This window comes from Pseudophryne corroboree, chromosome 1 (genome assembly GCF_028390025.1).
Source record: "Pseudophryne corroboree isolate aPseCor3 chromosome 1, aPseCor3.hap2, whole genome shotgun sequence".
Lineage (NCBI taxonomy): Eukaryota > Metazoa > Chordata > Amphibia > Anura > Myobatrachidae > Pseudophryne > Pseudophryne corroboree.
In genome coordinates, this window is record NC_086444.1 from 709316205 (window position 1) to 709336327 (window position 20123).

The window sequence follows — 20123 nt, forward strand, 5'->3', positions numbered from 1 at the left end:
TCCTATGTCCTATGTTAGTTTAGTTTTTTCGGGGGGTACATGCAAATTTACCAATTTTTCACTTTTCACCCAGTAATCCTGTTTTTGCAACTTTGAAATTGAATATGCAAATCGTGGGAGCGCGAATATGGTATTTTCATGGCAAAAAGACGTGAATGCGGTGAAATTGGCAATCGCAGTAAATAATTGCGATTATGCTGCTATTTTAATTCGCACCTAGGACTAAAATCAAAGTCTAAAATACTTGTCAAAATGAACACTGGAAGTAAGTTTAGACATTTTTAAAGAAAAATTATGTGTTCTAGATATTTGCAGAAAATAAATATGACCTGCTGTTAAGGAAATAGGGGGGCTAATTCAGACCGTGTCGCTGATGTGCCAAATTTGCTATAAAGCTATTCTAGCACATCTGCGTATGTGCATACACCGGTACCCTCATGTGCAAGGTCCTAAACAGCATTCTTTTCATAACGCAGTTTAAGACCTGGAGGGGAGCGGGAACGGGGTGTCGATGCCGCATTATGCTTCATTTAAGGGGCGTGGTCCGGTCAACGTTGCTGGGGTGGGTCGCGGCGGCTGCGTAAAACTCACACGTAGCCGCTGCAACCCTTAACATTGCGGGTAAGCGTCTGCCTTCGCAGCGAGACTGCGTAGGCAGAAGGCTACTTGAAACATGGCATCGCCACCGTGCAATGCTTTCGCATGTGTGCGTGTGGGCCTGGATCCGGCATGTGGGGCGGACTTGCCCTGTGCTGTATGTCCCCCCGCATGTCAAAGAATTTGATCGTAGATATGCGGTTTTTTTGCACATCTACGTTCAGGTTTGAATTAGGGCCATGATTGTATAATGCACTATTTTGTTATAACAAATGAAAGCATTCATTTGTATATCATATATGGCATTACTACGTAACACATTCTCAGCCTACTGAGCTTGGATTACTAAACATATAGTTAACTGTATGCAAACTTGTCAAGGGAATTTTAGAGAAATGTTCTTAAGCAAAATCCATTACAGCATTATTAAACTGCAAAAGTTATGACTAAAACATTGACTAAAATTAGACTAAAATGAAAACTGAAGATCCTCTGACTAAATCTCGACTAAATCGAAGCAGAAAAAAAGACTAAAATGTGACTTTAAACTAACTACAATTTCAAGTAAGCGACTTAAGACTAAAACTAAATTGAAATTCCTTGTCAAACTTAGCACTAGTTGAAGGCCATGAGGCATTTTAAATACTGAGCTTGACCACCATGATCTTGATATAGCCTTCCTGCTCTATAGAACCAAATGTCTTGACAGCTATTCGTGAGAGCTGTAAACAATTTTCTGGCCTAATGTCTTTTCTTGAATTTCTCAATATTGGGACATATAGGTCAGAGAAAGTGGTGAGGATGCCGCACTGCCCTTTTTTTCAGTCATATATCTAACAATAGGTATAACCAACAACATAACCAAAATGTCGCTACTAATAAGCTCTATGGTAATAGCTTCGTTGGTGGTGCTCCATGAGAGTCAAAAAACATGTAGTTAAACAGACCGAAAAGTAAACTCTTTGTTGGGGCACTCTTTCATTTTAAAATATGATCTTTAGTGAAAATTACATTTCCATAACAATCATGCCATTTCCTTGGTCCACAGAAATCATCTACTGTTTAAAGACATAGGGGTATATGCAATTGCGGTCGAATTCCCGAAATTGTCGAATTTCGGGTCATTTTCGACCAAAAAAAAAAATCGCCTATGCAATTCAGTGCTTTCCGACCAAAAAACGGACTTTCAAAATTCGACTTTTTGAAATTCGACTTTTTACAAATTCGACTTTTCTGCAATGATACAAGTGCTGCAATTCGACCAAAGCATATTCAATTCAAGTTTGGAAATTCGACAGCAGTGCTTTTAGACAGCAAATTCGTCATTTTCAATCCGCCACACTTTGGAGGGTGAAAACAAATAAAAAAATTTTAAACATGTTTTTTTTTTTGTTTTTTTGGGGGGGAATAGCAGATCTATTTATATTAGAAGGGATTAGGTACTTTTTTTTTTTTTTTTTTTTTGGAGGCACAAATATTATTTATATCTTTTTTTAAAATATTATTTTTTTTTTATTTTTTTTTTATGCTGGAACGGTGAAATCATAAAAAAAAATGGCGTGGGGTCCCCCCTCCAAAGCATAACCAGCCTCGGGCTCTTCGAGCTGGTCCTGGTTCTAAAAATGCGGGGAAAAAATTGACAGGGGATCCCCCGTATTTTTAAAACCAGCACCGGGCTCTGCGCCTGGTGCTGGTGCCAAAAATACGGGGGACAAAAAGAGTAGGGGTCCCCCGTATTTTTAACACCAGCATCGGGCTCCACTAGCTGGACAGATAATGCCACAGCCGGGGGTCACTTTTATGCCGTGCCCTGCGGCCGTGGCATTAAATATCCAACTAGTCACCCCTGGCCGGGGTACCCTGGGGGAGTGGGGACCCCTTCAATCAAGGGGTCCCCCCCCCCCAGCCACCCAAGGGCCAGGGGTGAAGCCCGAGGCTGTCCCCCCCATCCAATGGGCTGCGGATGGGGGGGCTGATAGCCTTTTGTGATAATAAAAAGATATTGTTTTTTCCAGTAGTACTACAAGTCCCAGCAAGCCTCCCCGCAAGCTGGTACTTGGAGAACCACAAGTACCAGCATGCGGGAGAAAAACGGGCCCGCTGGTACCTGTAGTACTACTGGGAAAAAAATACCCAAATAAAAACAGGACACACACACCGTCGACAGTAAAACTTTATTTCATACGTCGACACACACATACTTACCTATGTTCACAAGCCGACATCGGTCCTCTTCTCCATGTAGAATCCACGGATACCTGAAAAGAAAAGATCAATATACTCACCTCAGCCATGGTCCAGAGATAAATCCACGTACTTGGCAAAAAAACAAACCGAACACCCGCTCCATGCCGGACTGAAAGGGGTCCCATGCTGACACATGGGACACCTTTCCACGAATGAGACCTGTCAGTGACAGCTGTCACAGAAAGGTCTCTAAGCCAATCAGGAAGCGCAACTTCGTTGCGCTCACCTGATTGGCTGTGCGCTGTCTGTACTGTGACAGCACATCGCAAAGCCGCTCCATTACTTTCAATGGTGGGAACTTGGCGGCTAGCGGTAAGGTCACCCGCCGGTCAGCGGCTGACCGGCGGGTGACCCCACCGCTACCCGCAAAGTTCCCACCATTGAAAGTAATGGAGCGGCTTTGCGATGTGCTGTCACAGTACAGACAGCGCACAGCCAATCAGGTGAACGCCACGGAAGTAGCGCTTCCTGATTGGCTGAAGGGACGTCAGTGACAGGAGTCACGTGATGTCCCGGCATTCGGGAGAAAGGGGTCTGATGTGAAAACATTGGACCCCTTTCTAGTCCGGTATGGAGCGGGTTTTTGCGTGTTTTTTTTTTTTAAACAAGTACGTGGATTTTACTCTCTGGACGTGGATTTATCTCTGGACGCTGGAAGGTGAGTATAATTTTTTCACAGGTACCCTCGGATCGTCGGAGACCGTGGCAGTCGGCGTGTCAACATAGGTAAGTATGTGTGTGTCGGTAGTGTGTAATAAAGTTTTACTATCAAGGTGTGTGTGTCCTGTTTTTATTTGGGTATTTTTTTCCCAGTAGTACTACAGGTACCAGCGGACCCGTTTTTCTCCCGCATGCTGGTACTTGTGGTTCTCCAAGTACCAGCTTGCGGGGGAGGCTTGCTGGGACTTGTAGTACTACTGGAAAAAACAATATCTTTTTATTATCACAAAAGGCTATCAGCCCCCCCATCCGCAGCCCATTGGATGGGGGGGGACAGCCTCGGGCTTCACCCCTGGCCCTTGGGTGGCTGGGGGGGGGACCCCTTGATTGAAGGGGTCCCCACTCCCCCAGGGTACCCCGGCCAGGGGTGACTAGTTGGATATTTAATGCCACGGCCGCAGGGCACGGCATAAAAGTGACCCCCGGCTGTGGCATTATCTGTCCAGCTAGTGGAGCCATATGCTGGTGTTAAAAATACGGGGGACCCCTACTCTTTTTGTCCCCCGTATTTTTGGCACCAGCACCAGGCGCAGAGCCCGGTGCTGGTTTTAAAAATACGGGGGATCCCTGGCCAATTTTTCCCCTGCATTTTTAGAACCAGGACCAGCTCGATGAGCCCGAGGCTGGTTATGCTTTGGAGGGGGGACCCCACGCCATTTTTTTTTCGGGTTTTTCACGTTTTTTAAAATCGCGGCAAAATCCGCCAAATCGGCCGATTTTCGCCCGCGACTCTGGCGAATCCGTTTTTCATTGAATATGGTGAATTCCGGAAGCCACCTTCCGGGATTCACCTGTCGAATTGAGTCGAATTAAAAAACGGCGAAAATTGCCGCGAATTCGACCGCAATTGCATATACCCCATATACTGTAGGTCAGAACTGGCAAAAACTATTTGGGGTGATTTACATCCAGATTGCTTTGGTCTTATATGACTTCTGCATTTCTGTGTTATTACTTAGTTTCCTGGTTGGGCATGCATCATTAAACCTGTAAGGAGAACAGTGAACATTGAACACTCAGAAAACACATTGAGAACACTCAGCTCACATTGCTGGCACACAAAAAAATACAAATAAATCTTCATCTTCCAAGCTAAATTAACTATGGATTCATATACATATTCATATACAATTCATATACAAATTCTTATACAAACACACTCTTTAATTCTAATGTCCTCTTACACACATTGGATTTATATATAATACCTAAGAATGTGTATCCTAAATATGATTGGCTGAGAATCCTCACTGGTTATGCAACTGTAAAAGAATTCACACTGAGTCATTTTACACTTTTTTTTTTTTTTGCTCTTTGGCTAAAAGAATACTGTAAATAAAGCCACAATTTGCCTTTCCGCTAAGCTGAGCGGAATGATATAGGTGTATAGATATATATTTTTTCAAACAGGTGTTTGCTAATCACTGTAAGGTGTAATGCAGTTACCTGCAAATGTGCATAACACCACCTAATAATTTATGCGTAGCTCACAAATTTATACTCCAAGGCTTGATGGCTCCTGCGTTTTCCATAACTCTGTCTAATACATTTTGCTGCTTGGATTTTAGTTTTTACAGTTTTATATCTCTGCTTTATTTCAGTCACAAATGGAGATACAGAACAAAAGGATCAATGAACTCTTGGAAAAGATACAGTTACAGCAATACAAATTGGACAAACAGAATTTGCAGATTAAAAACATACAAAGCAAAGTGAGTCCGTACGTTTATTTATAAGCCATAGCTGCAGAACCACAACTACTATCTTGTATGAACTTAGACGAAGAAGCTATCTGTCTATCAGTCCCATGACAACATATAATAATGATACAACACTAAGCAAGGTGGGGAATCTGATCACAGCTTTTTATTTAATTAATTTAATTATATCCTTAAGTGTACTGGGCAACAAACTGCCCACAAGGACCACTAAACCATGGCCTCTAACCAAACCAATTGTCGTGCCCATCCAACTGGCAAACTTACTTGTCCTTTTCTTGGTATCCGGACTCCAGATCGACAGGAAAAAGGTCGACAAACCTTAGGTCGACGCCAATTGGTCGACAAACCTTAGGTCGACATGGACAAAAGGTCGACATGGAAAAAGGTCGACATGAGTTTTTCACGATTTTTTTTCTTTTTTGGAACCTTTTCATACTTAACAATCCAAGTGGACTACGATTGGAACGGTAATCTGTGCCGAGCGAAGCGGTAGCAGAGCGAAGGCACCATGCCCGAAGCATGGCGAGCGAAGCGAGCCATGCGAAGGGACGCGGTGCACTAATTGGGGTTCCTGGTCACTCTACGAAGAAAACGACACCAAAAAAAACACACCTCATGTTGACCTTTTTCCATGTTGACCTTGTTCCTGTCGACCTTTTGTCCATGTCGACCTAAGGTGTGTCGACCAATTGGCGTCGACCTAATGTTTGTCGACCTTTTTGCTGTCGATCCTGAGTCCCAGACCCCTTTTCTTTCCCTGTGTCATCAGTAAGGTTATGTGCAATAATATGTTCCATGGGACATTAATCCCTTAGGACTGCCTTCCAACTACTTCCCAGAGTACCACTATAACATAACCATAACTCACATTTTCTAAGAGACAGCCAATAAGCCCCCTCGCCTTGACAGCAACACAAATTCAACCTGCAAAATGTAAAATGTTTTTGTGATTTTTGTTTCATAAATATATTTATTTATGTGGTCAATGGTAATTTAATTTAATACATTGCTTATTTGTTAGATTCCGATCAGCAGAATCGATAGTCAGAAGACCAGGCTCAATCTACATAAAAATGTTTTTACAGAGCTCAAGAAAAACAGCAGCAACAATAACGTTGAAAAGAAAGGTAAGTAAACTAACTTGACTATAGTCGTGTACAATGTCATATATACTAGGTTACTACACCTAGTTCTTGGCATTGGTTGGAATCAAAATATAGGCTGTTGGGATCCCGATGGTCAGAATCCTGACAGCAGAATGCCAATGGAGACCGGTATGTATTTTACCTCTAACCCTGCTCATAGCCCTAACCCTCGTCTCCCGCAGCCTTACCTTAACCCTCCCCCTAGTGCCTAAGCCTAATCCACTCCACTGTGACTATCTGGATCAAGACAGCCGGGATCCTGACTATTTATTTATTTATTTATTTATTACCAGTTATTTATATAGCGCACACATATTCCGCAGCGCTTTACAGAGAATATTTGGCCATTCACCTCAGTCCCTGCCCCAGTGGAGCTTACAATCTATATTCCCTACCACATGTACACACATTCACACTAGGGTTAATTTTGTTGGGAGCCAATTAACCTACCAGTATATTTTTGGATTGTGGGAGGAAACCGGAGTACCCGGAGAAAACCCACGCAAGCACGGGGAGAATTTACAAACTCCACACAGTTAGGGCCATGGTGGGAATCGAACCCATGACCTCAGTGCTGTGAGGCAGTAATGCTAACCATTACACCGTCCGTGCTGCCCATCCCCTTCGGAGTGTACACATAGCATTGTACAAAAAATAATTAGGGGCCTAATTCAGATCTGATCGCAGCAGCAAAATTGTAGAGAGTTAGATTTGGGTGGGTTATATTTTTTCTGTGCGGAATAAATACTGGGTGCTTTATTTTTACACTGCAATTTAGATTTCAGTTTGAACACACCCCACCCAAATCTAACTCTCTCTGCAAATGTTACATTTGCCCCACCCCCACCCTGCAGTGCACATGGTTTTGCCCATTAGCTATCAAATTTGCTGCTGCGATCAGATATGAATTAAGCCCTAAATCTAATTGTACACTGTTAAATAAATGCTAGATACGCATTGCCTTAATTTTAAAGAAAAATAATGAATCTCTGCGTACCTGAATTGGAAAGCAAGTTCACTGTATAGTATAATGGCTGTCTATACACTTTGTTTGTTTTAGTTAAGATAACATAGTATTAGGACAATGCTATGGACGTATAAGTTAGTAAATATCTCTAATGAGACTTCCATTGGGCGATGCATTAAGCATGGCCGCGTTTTAGCATCGCTCCTGGAGCTCAAACTTCATATATTCTCTAATCCCACACACTATAATTGTGTAATTGATCATGTATCACAGATTCAGGATAGAATTGTGCCCGTGGTGCCCATTGTCAAGGAACATATGGAGCAGGCCCAACAAGATGAACAGAGCATATATAATTGGAATGCCCATTTATGTACATTTGCCCCTGGGGATAAACTTCTTGTTTTGATACCCAAAGTGGAAAACAAATGGCAAGGTTCGTTTGAGATCAGGGAGAAAGTGAATGAGGTTAACTATAAAGCATACCAACTAGGCAAGTGAAAGCCTGAACACATTTACCATGTTAACCTAATGTAACCTTTTAAAGATAGGGTAGCCCTGTCAGCTGAACTTTGCCAATCCTCACTGTTCCTGAAGTAAAGGTGTCAGAGACACTGTCAACTACTCAAGAACCTAAAAACTTCCTCATTAGGAACAGGAATGTGTTATGACCAGTCGGCTCTGCCTGGCCGACCGGTCATAGTAAAGCATGACATAGTCACAGAGCCCCAGAGGTCAAGGTCAACCTAAAGTCATATTGAATTCCTGAAGCACAGTGAGAGGCTGACTCTAAAGAGATTAAGAATATGCTAGAACTTGGTGTCATTAAAGAGTCTAACAGTGAACAGTCCAGCCCCATAGTTGTAATTCCGAAACCAGATGGCAGCCTACACTTCTGCAATGATTTTTAGACGTTAAATGCAGTGTCCAATTTTGATACGTACCCAGTGCTCCGGATTGTTGAGTTGATAGAAAGGCTAGGAACAGCCAGATATCTCACCACACTGGCCCTGACAAAAATTACTAGCAGATACCATTACCCGACAGGAAGGGCTATTTCAGTACAGGATGTTGCATTTTGGGTTGCATGGGGCACCAGCAACCTTCCAGCGTGTAGTGGATAGAATGCGGCCATGCGGGGGCGTGGCCTGACAGCGGAGGAGAGTGGCAGCAAAATCCCTCGGCTCCCACATCCACTTCATTAACCACACTCTCCCTGCCCTCTTCTGCCATCCCCTTCCCTACACCCACCTCCCTTCCATCCTCACTTGTCCCCCACTGGGTCTCGGTTAGCGCCGCAGAGCCGGGGAGTGTTTTACAACGCTCCCGCAGGTTGCGGCACACCGCTGGTCCGGCGCCGGGGCCTCGATTTCTGAGCCCGCCCGAGGCGTGTCCACGGGAGGCCCCGCTGACACGTCCGACGGAGATCCCGCTGACGCGGCCGCCTGACCTGCCGGACCCGCTGCCTACCGCTGGGCCCCTGCACACCCAGAGGAGGTATTTGCTCTGCGGCCCCCTTATACTCCACGGCCGGGACTTCTATTATCAGGGCTGCCTGGAGGGAGATCCGGAAGTCTTCATCCTGCAGAGGGCTGACCTTGCACCCCTGCTGGGATATGTGCTGCTGCGGTCACCTCTGTCTCTGGACCTGCTACCTACTGATGTGACCCCTGTGCCCCAGCTGAAGACGTCTGTTAACTCATTCACTGCTGCTGCAGCAGCTGTGATACATGCTTGGCACCCAGGTAATCTCTCGGCTGAGAGACCCTCTCTCCTTTGTTTGCTGCCTCACCATCAGTTACTGCCAGATTACTACACTTGGGAGCTGCTTTGCCCTCTACCCCTGGCCCACCCACTGTAGTATTCATTTCAGCTGCTGCTGCTGTCGCTATAAAACCAGATCTCCCCCTACTGCCTTCTTGCTCATCTGGCTCTCCTGCTGACAGCTTCGATCCAGCTGCTCCACGCATAAATCCATGCCGGCTCCTGTAACTGTGTGACATTTCTCCTCGCCCATGTGCGCTGTTTACGGACTGATGCCGACGGCTCCTAAGCTGTTACTCGTTGGGATGTAGCCTGTTATACTTCCCCTTTTTTTCTTCTCCATGTGACCTCATTATAGCCTGCTCCTTGCGTGAGGCGACTCCTACTGTATAATTAGGCCCTCCGTTGCCCGCTTATTTTTATGGAAAAATTTCTCATACCCACCCCAATGTCAGTTGCTGACCCCGCTTCCACAACCCGAGGCGATACTGTGTGGGGACACTCCTCTGATTCAGATTGTTCTGTCACCCGTTCCAGATCTTTACAAAAACGCAAGTCTGCTCCGGCCAGTAAGCCTCCCAAAATGAAACCTGCGGATATTGCGGCGATGCTGGGCCCCCTGCTAGATGAAAAACTGGCGGGCATTGGGGAAGCTATTGACTCTACTCTATCCAAATTAACTCAACATTCTGGCCGCTTAGATGACGTCGAACAGAGGGTGGCTACCCTGGAGGATGATTTGCATACAGCACAACTTACCATTAATTCACAGCAAAGAGACATTTCGGATCTAACCCAGAAGCTAGATGATTTGGAGAATCGCAGACGCAGAAGTAATCTCCGGGTGGTGGGAATACCCGAATCGGTCAAAGGCCATGAGTTACTTGATCTTCTCTCTAACTGGATACCGCAACAACTGGCCATGGATCTCAAAGGTACCCCTCTGGCTATTGAGCGGGCACATAGAATCGGCCCTGAATGCAAAACGAACTCTGGTCGCCCTCGTCCTGTGATCATGAAAATCCTTAATTATACCGACAAGGCTCGACTCTTAGACCACTACCGGAAAACGGATAGCCTGACCTACAATGGAGAACGGCTCTTGATCTTTCAAGATTTTTCCACTATTGTCGCTGCTAAGCGCAAGGAGTTTGCCCCGTTGTGCAAGCAACTGTTTGACGCCAAAATCAAATTCTCTCTCCTGTATCCGGCTCGTCTGCGGGTCTTCGAGGACGACAAGCAGTTGTTCTTCGATGACATAACACTCGCTAAGGCCCACTTCTCGAGTCTACCCACTTGAATGTTGCACTGTTATTATTGCTTGCATGCCTGTTTTCTCTCTTTTTTTTTTTTTCCTCGATCTGTAGGTCACGTGGAGAGGAATAATTGCACAGCTCTGTGTATACAATGAGCTGTACTTTTTCTTGTTTTTCTTGTTTGTTTTCTTTGTTACTGTTTAGTATTGTTGGTTGCACTTGCCGGACCTTCGACCCCAATCCTCCATGGGTCAACCCCTTCCCGCTTGCTGGGACGGGCAGGGGCCCTACTTTACCTTTAGTATATATTTGCTTGCATTCCCATCCATCGGCATAGGCTGATATAGCTGACCCTGTTCCTATTCCCCCCACCGCCGCGGAAGATACTCCACTTCTTGCTTTTAATATAGTGTCATGGAATGTGGAGGGCCTTAACGCTCCAGTGAAGCGTAAGAAAGTACTCTCCCACCTCCACCGTCTGACCCCTCACATCACCTTCCTACAGGAAACACATTGGCTGGATGATCCCCGTAACACTTTACGTGCCCCCTGGATTGGGGATTGTATCTCGGCCACTTACAATATTCGATACGCAGAAAGTTTCTTGATCCTAATGGGAGATTTATTTTGCTGGATGTGATTATTGATAATGTCTTGTATACTCTCTTTAATCTATATGCCCCGAATGTCTCTCAACAGGATTTTTTTGCAGTTGTCCTACAGAAACTTTTATCTTGGGGAAGCTCTAATCTAATCCTGGGAGGAGATTTCAACACGGTCATCGATCCGTCCATGGACAGGTCTGGGGTGAGTACTTTATCCTCCAAATCCGGCTGTGATCTTCTTTCTTCCCTCTGTTCGCAACTTGCTCTTTCCGACCCTTGGCGTATCCATCATCCTCTTCTTCGTGATTACTCTTTCTACTCTCACCCCCACTCTACACACTCCCGTATTGATTATATTTTCCTATCCCGACACCTCTTTCCTAAAGTCACTCATACCTCGATCAAAAATATTATTATCTCAGACCATGCCCCTATTATGATTTCTCTTAAGCTTGCGTTGCCTCAATGCTTTTCCAAATGCTGGCGATTCCCTGCTTATCTTATTCACTCGGAGGATTTTCTCCTACATCTTAGACACACTTGGCACACCTACGTTTTTGATAATTTAGCCCAGGCGGAGGATGTCTCACTGTTCTGGAGCGCCTCTAAAGCTGTTATCCGGGGCCATATTATTTCATACGTAAATTCTAGGCGCAAAGCATTTAACGCCCGCCTCCATGAACTGAGTTCCATTCTCACCTCAACTTATAGAACATATAAGCGTTCTGACACTCCTGCACATAAAGAGGCGTATCTGACCGCTAAACAAGTATATGATACCTTCCTAACAGAGCAGGCCCAGACAAGATATGATTACCAGCGGAACAAATTTTTTAGATGGGGTAATAAATCGGGCAGACTTTTTTGCAAACCTCGCTCGGGGACCCCGCACGCGTACGTGGGTTGAGGCGGTTAAATCTTCAGACACTATTATATCAGATCCGACAGCCATTTGTGCTGAATTTATGCAGTTTTACAAATCCCTATATACAGCAGAGCCAGATAACGTGGAGACAGGTCAATCCTTTTTGCATGACGCTCAGCTTCCTGTCCTCTCTCGAGATGACAGGGACCTTCTCGAGACGTCTATAACTGAGGAAGAGATACTCACAACTATCAAATCTTTACCAAACGGCAAGAGCCCAGGCCCTGATGGCTTTGGGGCCGAATATTATAAATTACTTAGTGTTGAGCTCACACCTACTCTAGCCAAACTATATAATCATATCTTTACCTCCGGAACCATACCTTTATATTTCAATGAGGTGCGGATAATCGTAATAGCCAAGCCGGGTAAAGATCCCTCCCTCGTGGGTTCCTATCGCCCTATCTGACTTCTTAACCAAGACTTCAAATTGCTTACCAAACTAATGGCCAACCGTCTACAGTGTTGTCTGCCTCATCTCATTTCTCCGGCTCAGTTAGGCTTTATTAAAGGCAGACAATCTGTACAAGGTATTAGATCGGCGATAGCTGCTATTTCCCATACCCGCCTTCATAATCTGGAAGACAATATTCTTATTAATCTAGACGCCGAAAAGGCCTTCGATAAAATTGCTTGGCCACACCTTTTTAGAGTGCTCTCCCATCAGCAATGGCCTTGGAACCTTTTATTCGTTATGTCCAACTGCTACCTGGGTTTAGGGGTATTGTTATTGGGGATCGCTAACTCAAAGTTATAGCCTTCGCAGACGACCTACTTATATGTACCTCAGACCCCAAACGCTCCCTTCCTGTATTGGTAGAGGCAATTGACAGATTTTCGTCTTTTGCTGGCTTCTCTATTAACTTTGCCAAGTCTGAAGCCCTGGCCATATTTGGCCAGGCGAGACTGGGTTAGGCTGGACCCTTCCCGTTTAGATGGACCCCTCGCATATCACCTTTTCTCTATCGTCCTAGTGGATGCTGGGGTTCCTGAAAGGACCACAGGGGGATAGCGGCTCCGCAGGAGACAGGGCACAAAAAGTAAAGCTTTAGGATCAGGTGGTGTGCACTGGCTCCTCCCCCTATGACCCTCCTCCAAGCCAGTTAGATTTTGTGCCCGGCCGAGAAGGGTGCAATCTAGGTGGCTCTCCTAAAGAGCTGCTTAGGAAAGTTTAGCTTAGGTTTTTTATTTTACAGTGAGTCCTGCTGGCAACAGGATCACTGCAACGAGGGACTTAGGGGAGAAGAAGTGAACTCACCTGCGTGCAGGATGGATTGGCTTCTTGGCTACTGGACATCAGCTCCAGAGGGACGATCACAGGTACAGCCTGGATGGTCACCGGAGCCTTGCCGCCGGCCCCCTTGCAGATGCTGAAGTAAGAAGAGGTCCAGAATCGGCGGCAGAAGACTCCTCAGTCTTCTAAAGGTAGCGCACAGCACTGCAGCTGTGCGCCATTTTCCTCTCAGCACACTTCACACGGCAGTCACTGAGGGTGCAGGGCGCTGGGAGGGGGGCGCCCTGGGAGGCAAATGAATACCTATTTTGGCTAAAAATACCTCACATATAGCCTCCGGAGGCTATATGGAGATATTTAACCCCTGCCAGAATCCGTTAAGAGCGGGAGACGAGGCCGCCGAAAAAGGGGCGGGGCCTATCTCCTCAGCACACAGCGCCATTTTCCCTCACAGAAAGGCTGGAGGGAAGGCTCCCAGGCTCTCCCCTGCACTGCACTACAGAAACAGGGTTAAAACAGAGAGGGGGGGCACTAATTTGGCGATATGCTTATATATATATTAAGATGCTATAAGGGAAAACACTTATATAAGGTTGTCCCTATATAATTATAGCGTTTTTGGTGTGTGCTGGCAAACTCTCCCTCTGTCTCTCCAAAGGGCTAGTGGGTCCTGTCCTCTATCAGAGCATTCCCTGTGTGTGTGCTGTGTGTTGTCGGTACGTGTGTGTCGACAGGTAGGAGGACGATGTTGGTGAGGAGGCGGAGCAATTGCCTGTAATGGTGATGTCACTCTCTAGGGAGTCGACACCGGAATGGATGGCTTATTTAGGAAATTACGTGATAATGTCAACACGCTGCAAGGTCGGTTGACGACATGAGACGGCCGACAAACAATTAGTACGGTCCAGACGTCTCAAAAACACCGTCAAGGGTTTTAAAACGCCCGTTTACTTTAGTCGGTCGACACAGACACAGACAGGGACACTGAATCCAGTGTCGACGGTGAATAAACAAACATATTCCTTATTAGGGCCACACGTTAAAGGCAATGAAGGAGGTGTTACGTATTTCTGATACTACAAGTACCACAAAAGAGGGTATTATGTGGGATGTGAAAAAACTACCATAGTTTTTCCTGAATCAGATAAATTAAATAAAGTGTGTGATGATGCGTGGGTTCCCCCCGATAGAAAATTATGGGCGGTATACCCTTTCCCGCCAGAAGTTAGGGCGCGTTGGGAAACACCCCTTAAGGTGGATAAGGCGCTCACACGCTTATCAAAACAAGTGGCGGTACCGTCTATAGATAGGGCCGTCCTCAAGGACCAGCTGACAAGGCTGAAAAATATAATAAAAAGTATATACACACATACTGGTGTTATACTGCGGCCAGCGATCGCCTCAGCCTGGATGTGCAGAGCTAGGGTGGCTTGGTCGGATTCCCTGACTAAAAATATTGATACCCTTGACAGGGACAGTATTTTATTGACTATAGAGCATTTCTATATATGCGAGATGCACAGAGGGATATTTGCACTCTGGCATCATGAATAAACGCGATGTCCATAACTGCCAGAAGATGTTATGGACACGACAGTGGTCAGGTGATGCAGATTCCAAACGGCACAGTATGGCCGTATAAAGGAAGAGGACTTGTTTGGGGTCGGTCCATCGGACCTGGTGGTCACGGCAACTGCTGGAAAATCCACAGTTTTTTACCCTAAGTCACATCTCTGCAGAAAAAGACACCGTCTTTTCAGCCTCAGTCCTCTCGTCCCTATAAGATCATATCTGCCCAGGGATAGAGGAAAGGGAAGAAGACTGCAACAGGCAGCCTATTCCCAGGAACAGAAGCGTTCCACCGCGTCTGACAAGTTCTCAGCATGGCGCTGAGACCGTACAGGACCCCTGGATCCTACAAGTAGTATCCCGGGGGTACAGATGGGAATGTCGAGACGTTTCCCCTTCGCAGGCTCCTGAAGTCTGCTTTACCAAGTCTCCCTCCGACAAGGAGGTAGTATGGGAAAAAAATTCACAAGCTGTGTTCCCAGCAGGTGACAATTAAATTACCCCTCCTACTACAGAAAAGGGGTATTATTCCACACTATATTGTGGTACTGAAGCCAGAAGGCTAGGTGAGACTTATTCTAAAAAAATTTTTTTGAACACTTACAAAGGCTCAAATTAAGATGAAGTCACTCAGAGCAGTGATAACGAACCAGGAAGAAGGGGACTATATAGTGTCCCGGGACATCAGGGATGCTTACCTCTATGTCCCAAATTTGCCCTTCTCACTAAGGGTACCTCAGGTTCGTGGTGCAGAACTGTCACTATCAGTTTCAGACGCTGCCGTTTGGATTGTCCACGGCACCCCGGGGTCGTTACCAAGGTAATGGCCGAATTGATGATTCTTCTTCGAAGAAAAGGCGTCTTAATTATCCCTTACTTGGACGATCTCCTGATAGGGGCATAGTCCAGGGAACAGTTGGAGGTCGGAGTAGCACTATCTCGGATACTGCTACAATCAGCACGGGTGGATTCTAAATATTCCAAAATCGCAGCTGATCCCGACGACACGTCTGCTGTGCCTAGGGATGATTCTGGACACAGTCCAGAAAAAGGTGTTTCTCCCGGAAGAGAAAGCCAGGGAGTTATCCGAGCAAGTCAGGAACCTCCTAAAAACAGTGCATCATTGCACAAGGGTCCTGGTAAAAATGGTGGCTTCCTACGAAGCAATTCCATTCGGCAGATTTCACGTAAGAACTTTTCAGTGGGATCTGCTGGACAAATGGTCCGGATCGCATCTTCAGATGCATCAGCGGATAACCCAATATCCAAGGACAAGGGTGTCTCTCCTGTGGTGGTTATAGAGTGCTCATCTTCTAGAGGGCCGCAGATTCGGCATTCAGGATTGGATGCTGGTAACCACGGAGCCCAGCCTGAGAGGCTGGGGAGCAGTCACACAAGGGAAAAATTTCCAGGGAGTGTGATCAAGTATGGAGACTTTTCTCCACATAAATATACTGGAGCTAAGGGTAAATTTATAATGCTCTAAGCTTAGCAAGACCTCTGCTTCAAGGTCAGCCGGTATTGATCCAGTGGGAAAAACATCACGGCAGTCGCCCACGTAAACAGACAGGGCGACACAAGAAGCAGGAGGGCAATGGCAGAAACTGCAAGGACTTTTCGCTGGGCGGAAAATCATGTGATAACACTGTCAGCAGTTTTTCATCCCGGGAATGGAAACTGGGAAGCAGACTTCCTCAGCACGACCTCCACCCGGGAGAGTGGAAACTTCATTGAGAAGTTTTTTCCACATGATTGTAAACCGTTGGGAAATACCAAAGGTGGACATGATGGCGTCCCGTCTGAACAAAAAACGGGACAGGTATTGCGCCAGGTCAAGGGACCCTCAGGCAATAGATGTGGACGTTCTGGTAACACCGTGGGTGTACCAGTCGGTGTATGTGTTCCCTCCTCTGCTTCTCATACCTAAGGTGCTGAGAATTATAAGACGTAGAGGAGTAAGAACTATACTCATGGCTCCGGATTGGCCAAGAAGGACTTGGTACCCGGAACTTCAAGAGATGCTTACAGAGGTCTTATGGCCTCTGCCGCTAAGAAGGGACTTGCTTCAGCAAGTACCATGTCTGTTCCAAGACTTACCGCAGCTGCGTTTGTCGGCATGGCGATGGAAAGCCGGATCCTAAGGGAAAAAAGGCATTCCGGAAGAGGTCATTCCTACCCTGGTCAAAGCCAGAAAGGAGGTGACCGCACAACATTATCACCACGTGTGGCGAAAATTTGTTGCGTGGTGTGAGGCCAGGAAGGCCCCACGAAGAAATTTCAACTCGGTCGTTTCCTGCATTTCCTGCAAACAGGAGTGTCTATGGGCCTCAAATTGGGGTCCATTAAGGTTCAAATTCGGCCCTGTAAATTTTCTTCCAGAAAGAATTGGCTTCAGTTCCTGAAGTCCAGAAGTTTGTCAAGGGAGTATTGCATATACAAACCCCTTTTTTGTGCCTCCAGTGGCACTGTGGGATCTCAACGTAGTTCTGGGATTTCTCAAATCACATTGGTTTAAAACCAGTCAAATATGTGGATTTGCAGCATCTCACATAAAAAGTGACCATGCTCTTGGCCCTGGCCTGGACCAGGCGAGTGTCAAATTGGTGGTTTTTTCTCAAAAAAGCCCATATCTGTTTGTCCATTCGGACAGGGCAGAGCTGCGGACTCGTCCCCAGTTCTCTCCCTAAGGTGGTGTCAGTGTTTCACCTGAACCAGCTTATTGTGGTGCCTTGCACCTACTAGGGACTTGGAGGACTCCAAGTTGCTAGAGGTTGTCAGGGCCCTGAAAATATATTCCAGGACAGCTGGAGTCAGAAAATCTGACTCGCTGTTTATACTGTATGCACCCAACAAGTTGGGTGCGCCTGCTTCTAAGCAGTCGATTGCTCGTTGGATTTGTAACACAATTCAACTTGCACATTCTGAGGCAGGCCTGGTCTAAATCGGTTAAGGCCCATTCCACAAGGAAGGTGGGCTCATCTTGGGCGGCTGCCCGAGAGGTCTCGGCATTACAACTCTGCCGAGCAGCTACGTGGTCAGGGGAGAACACGTTTGTAAAATTCTACAAATTTGATATCCTGGCAAAAGAGGACCTGGAGTTCTCTCATTCGGTGCTGCAGAGTCATCCGCACTCTCCCGCCCGTTTGGGAGCTTTGGTATAATCCCCATGGTCCTTTCAGGAACCCCAGCATCCACTAGGACGATAGAGAAAATAAGAATTTACTTACCGATAATTCTATTTCTCGGAGTCCGTAGTGGATGCTGGGCGCCCATCCCAAGTGCGGATTATCTGCAATACTTGTACATAGTTACAAAAATCGGGTTATTATTGTTGTGAGCCATCTTTTCAGAGGCTCCGCTGTTATCATGCTGTTAACTGGGTTTAGATCACAAGTTGTACGGTGTGATTGGTGTGGCTGGTATGAGTCTTACCCGGGATTCAAAATTCCTCCCTTATTGTGTACGCTCGTCCGGGCACAGTACCTAACTGGCTTGGAGGAGGGTCATAGGGGGAGGAGCCAGTGCACACCACCTGATCCTAAAGCTTTACTTTTTGTGCCCTGTCTCCTGCGGAGCCGCTATCCCCCTGTGGTCCTTTCAGGAACCCCAGCATCCACTACGGACTCCGAGAAATAGAATTATCGGTAAGTAAATTCTTATTTTTAGGAGTGGCTCTACCGCAACATCTCTCCACCCTCTATGCACATAATATTACCCCGATCATACATAAAATCCGGGCTGAACTTAGCCTATGGCAAAACCTTCCCCTTAACGTGTTAGGGAGATGCAACCTGTTTAAAATGGCAAGCTTCCCGAAACTCCTGTATATTCTTCAAATGACTCCCATTCTTCTCACTAATTCCGACTTTTCTTTACTTAATACCTTGCTTTCCAAGTTTTATATGGAACTGTAAACGTCCCAGGATAAGTCTTAAAAAAAATGTCGCAATCTGTACGCCAAGGGGGTGTAAACCTACCAGACATTAAACAATACAATCTAGCCTGCTTGCTACGTTTCGCCATGGACTGGCTCAGTGGCAACGATGTATTCACGGATACCAAGTTAGAATCTCAGCTTTGTGCTCCCCTCTCTCTTGCTTACCTTCTACATGCCCGGCCCTGTCGAATAAAATCTTCCCAATTTGATAACCCACTATTGTCTTCCACTATTAAGGCGTGGAAAATGGCTAGGAAAGCTCTTGGTCTCAAATATTATTACTCAGTATTTCTACCCTTGCTTGGAAACTTGGAGTTCCAGAATGGTATTGCCTCTTTGCCTTTTAGTGCTTGGTGCTCCTCTGGTTTAAGAACTTTACGTAATCTAATAACACCTTCTCATACTCCTTTGCCATTCCAGGAGGCAATTGAGAAATATACAATCTCGCCCCTGCATGGATTTTACTACTCCCAGGCTATACATTATCTAACGTCCGTTCTCCCTCACCTTAAGGAACAAGACTTTGTTAACCCCTTAGATTCTCTTTTACGCTCCAATACTTACTCCATATCTTCTATTTATGCCCGTATCCGCTTGGAACTAAACCCCTACACTGATTTTCCTGATCTAGCTAAATGGATCTCCCAAGTTCCTACACTCACAGTGGAAACCCTATTAGATACTTTTACCCTTAAACTAATACCGGCAAGTATATATCAGGAAATGGCCTATAAACTGCTACACAGGGCATATATCTCGCCTAAACAAGGTTTTCTAATGGGTATATCAGATAGGGCCGGATGTAATAAATGCCCAACGGTAGAAGCTGATCTTTTCCATTGCCTCTGGGCCTGCCCTGTCATTCAAAAATTCTGGCATACCTTACACCATTATGGCACCTCAACGCTAGGCATCCCCTTTCAATGTACTGTTCCCTGGGCCCTCTTTGGTCATCTGTCAGACCAACCTGGAATTCCACGCACTGATAAAAAATTGATAGTGTTACTTTCAGCAGTGGGGAAAAAAGCGATATTGCAACAGTTGATCCACCCTACCTCTCCTACTCTTTCTATGGCTACTTCTAGGTTACTCATTTTATTTAATATGGACTGGTTGGAGGCCTCTATCCATAAGGAAACCCTGACTCCTGCACTCTTTAAGTGCTGGGATAAATACATTTGTACCCTTCCTCCCCACACTAAGCTAGCAATACATAAATGTTTCCAATCTAACTTTTGGTACTCTCTCCGACAACTTGATAGCCGAGTTTCTCTGACTAACTGAGCCTCCTCTCTTCCCCTCCCCTTCTTCTTCATTCGTGCTTCCCTCTCCACACATTTCTTCTTTTCTTCCCCTTCTCTCCTTATTTCTTCTGTTTCTTCCCTGGCGGATTGGATGGACACTTCTATGGACGGATCGGTGGCCTGTGGCTCTTG

At 45.9% G+C, this 20123-nt stretch overlaps 1 protein-coding gene across 1 annotated transcript in view; it reads left to right on the forward strand.

The window, feature by feature from the left end:
* Nucleotides 1-20123, forward strand: part of ANGPTL4 (angiopoietin like 4) — a 208101-nt gene that overhangs the window by 78215 nt on the left and 109763 nt on the right. Inside the window, exons 2-3 of the mRNA XM_063914899.1 lie at nucleotides 5166-5276; nucleotides 6307-6412. Coding sequence (XP_063770969.1) covers nucleotides 5166-5276; nucleotides 6307-6412 — 217 coding nt within the window. The remainder of the gene's footprint in view (nucleotides 1-5165; nucleotides 5277-6306; nucleotides 6413-20123) is intronic.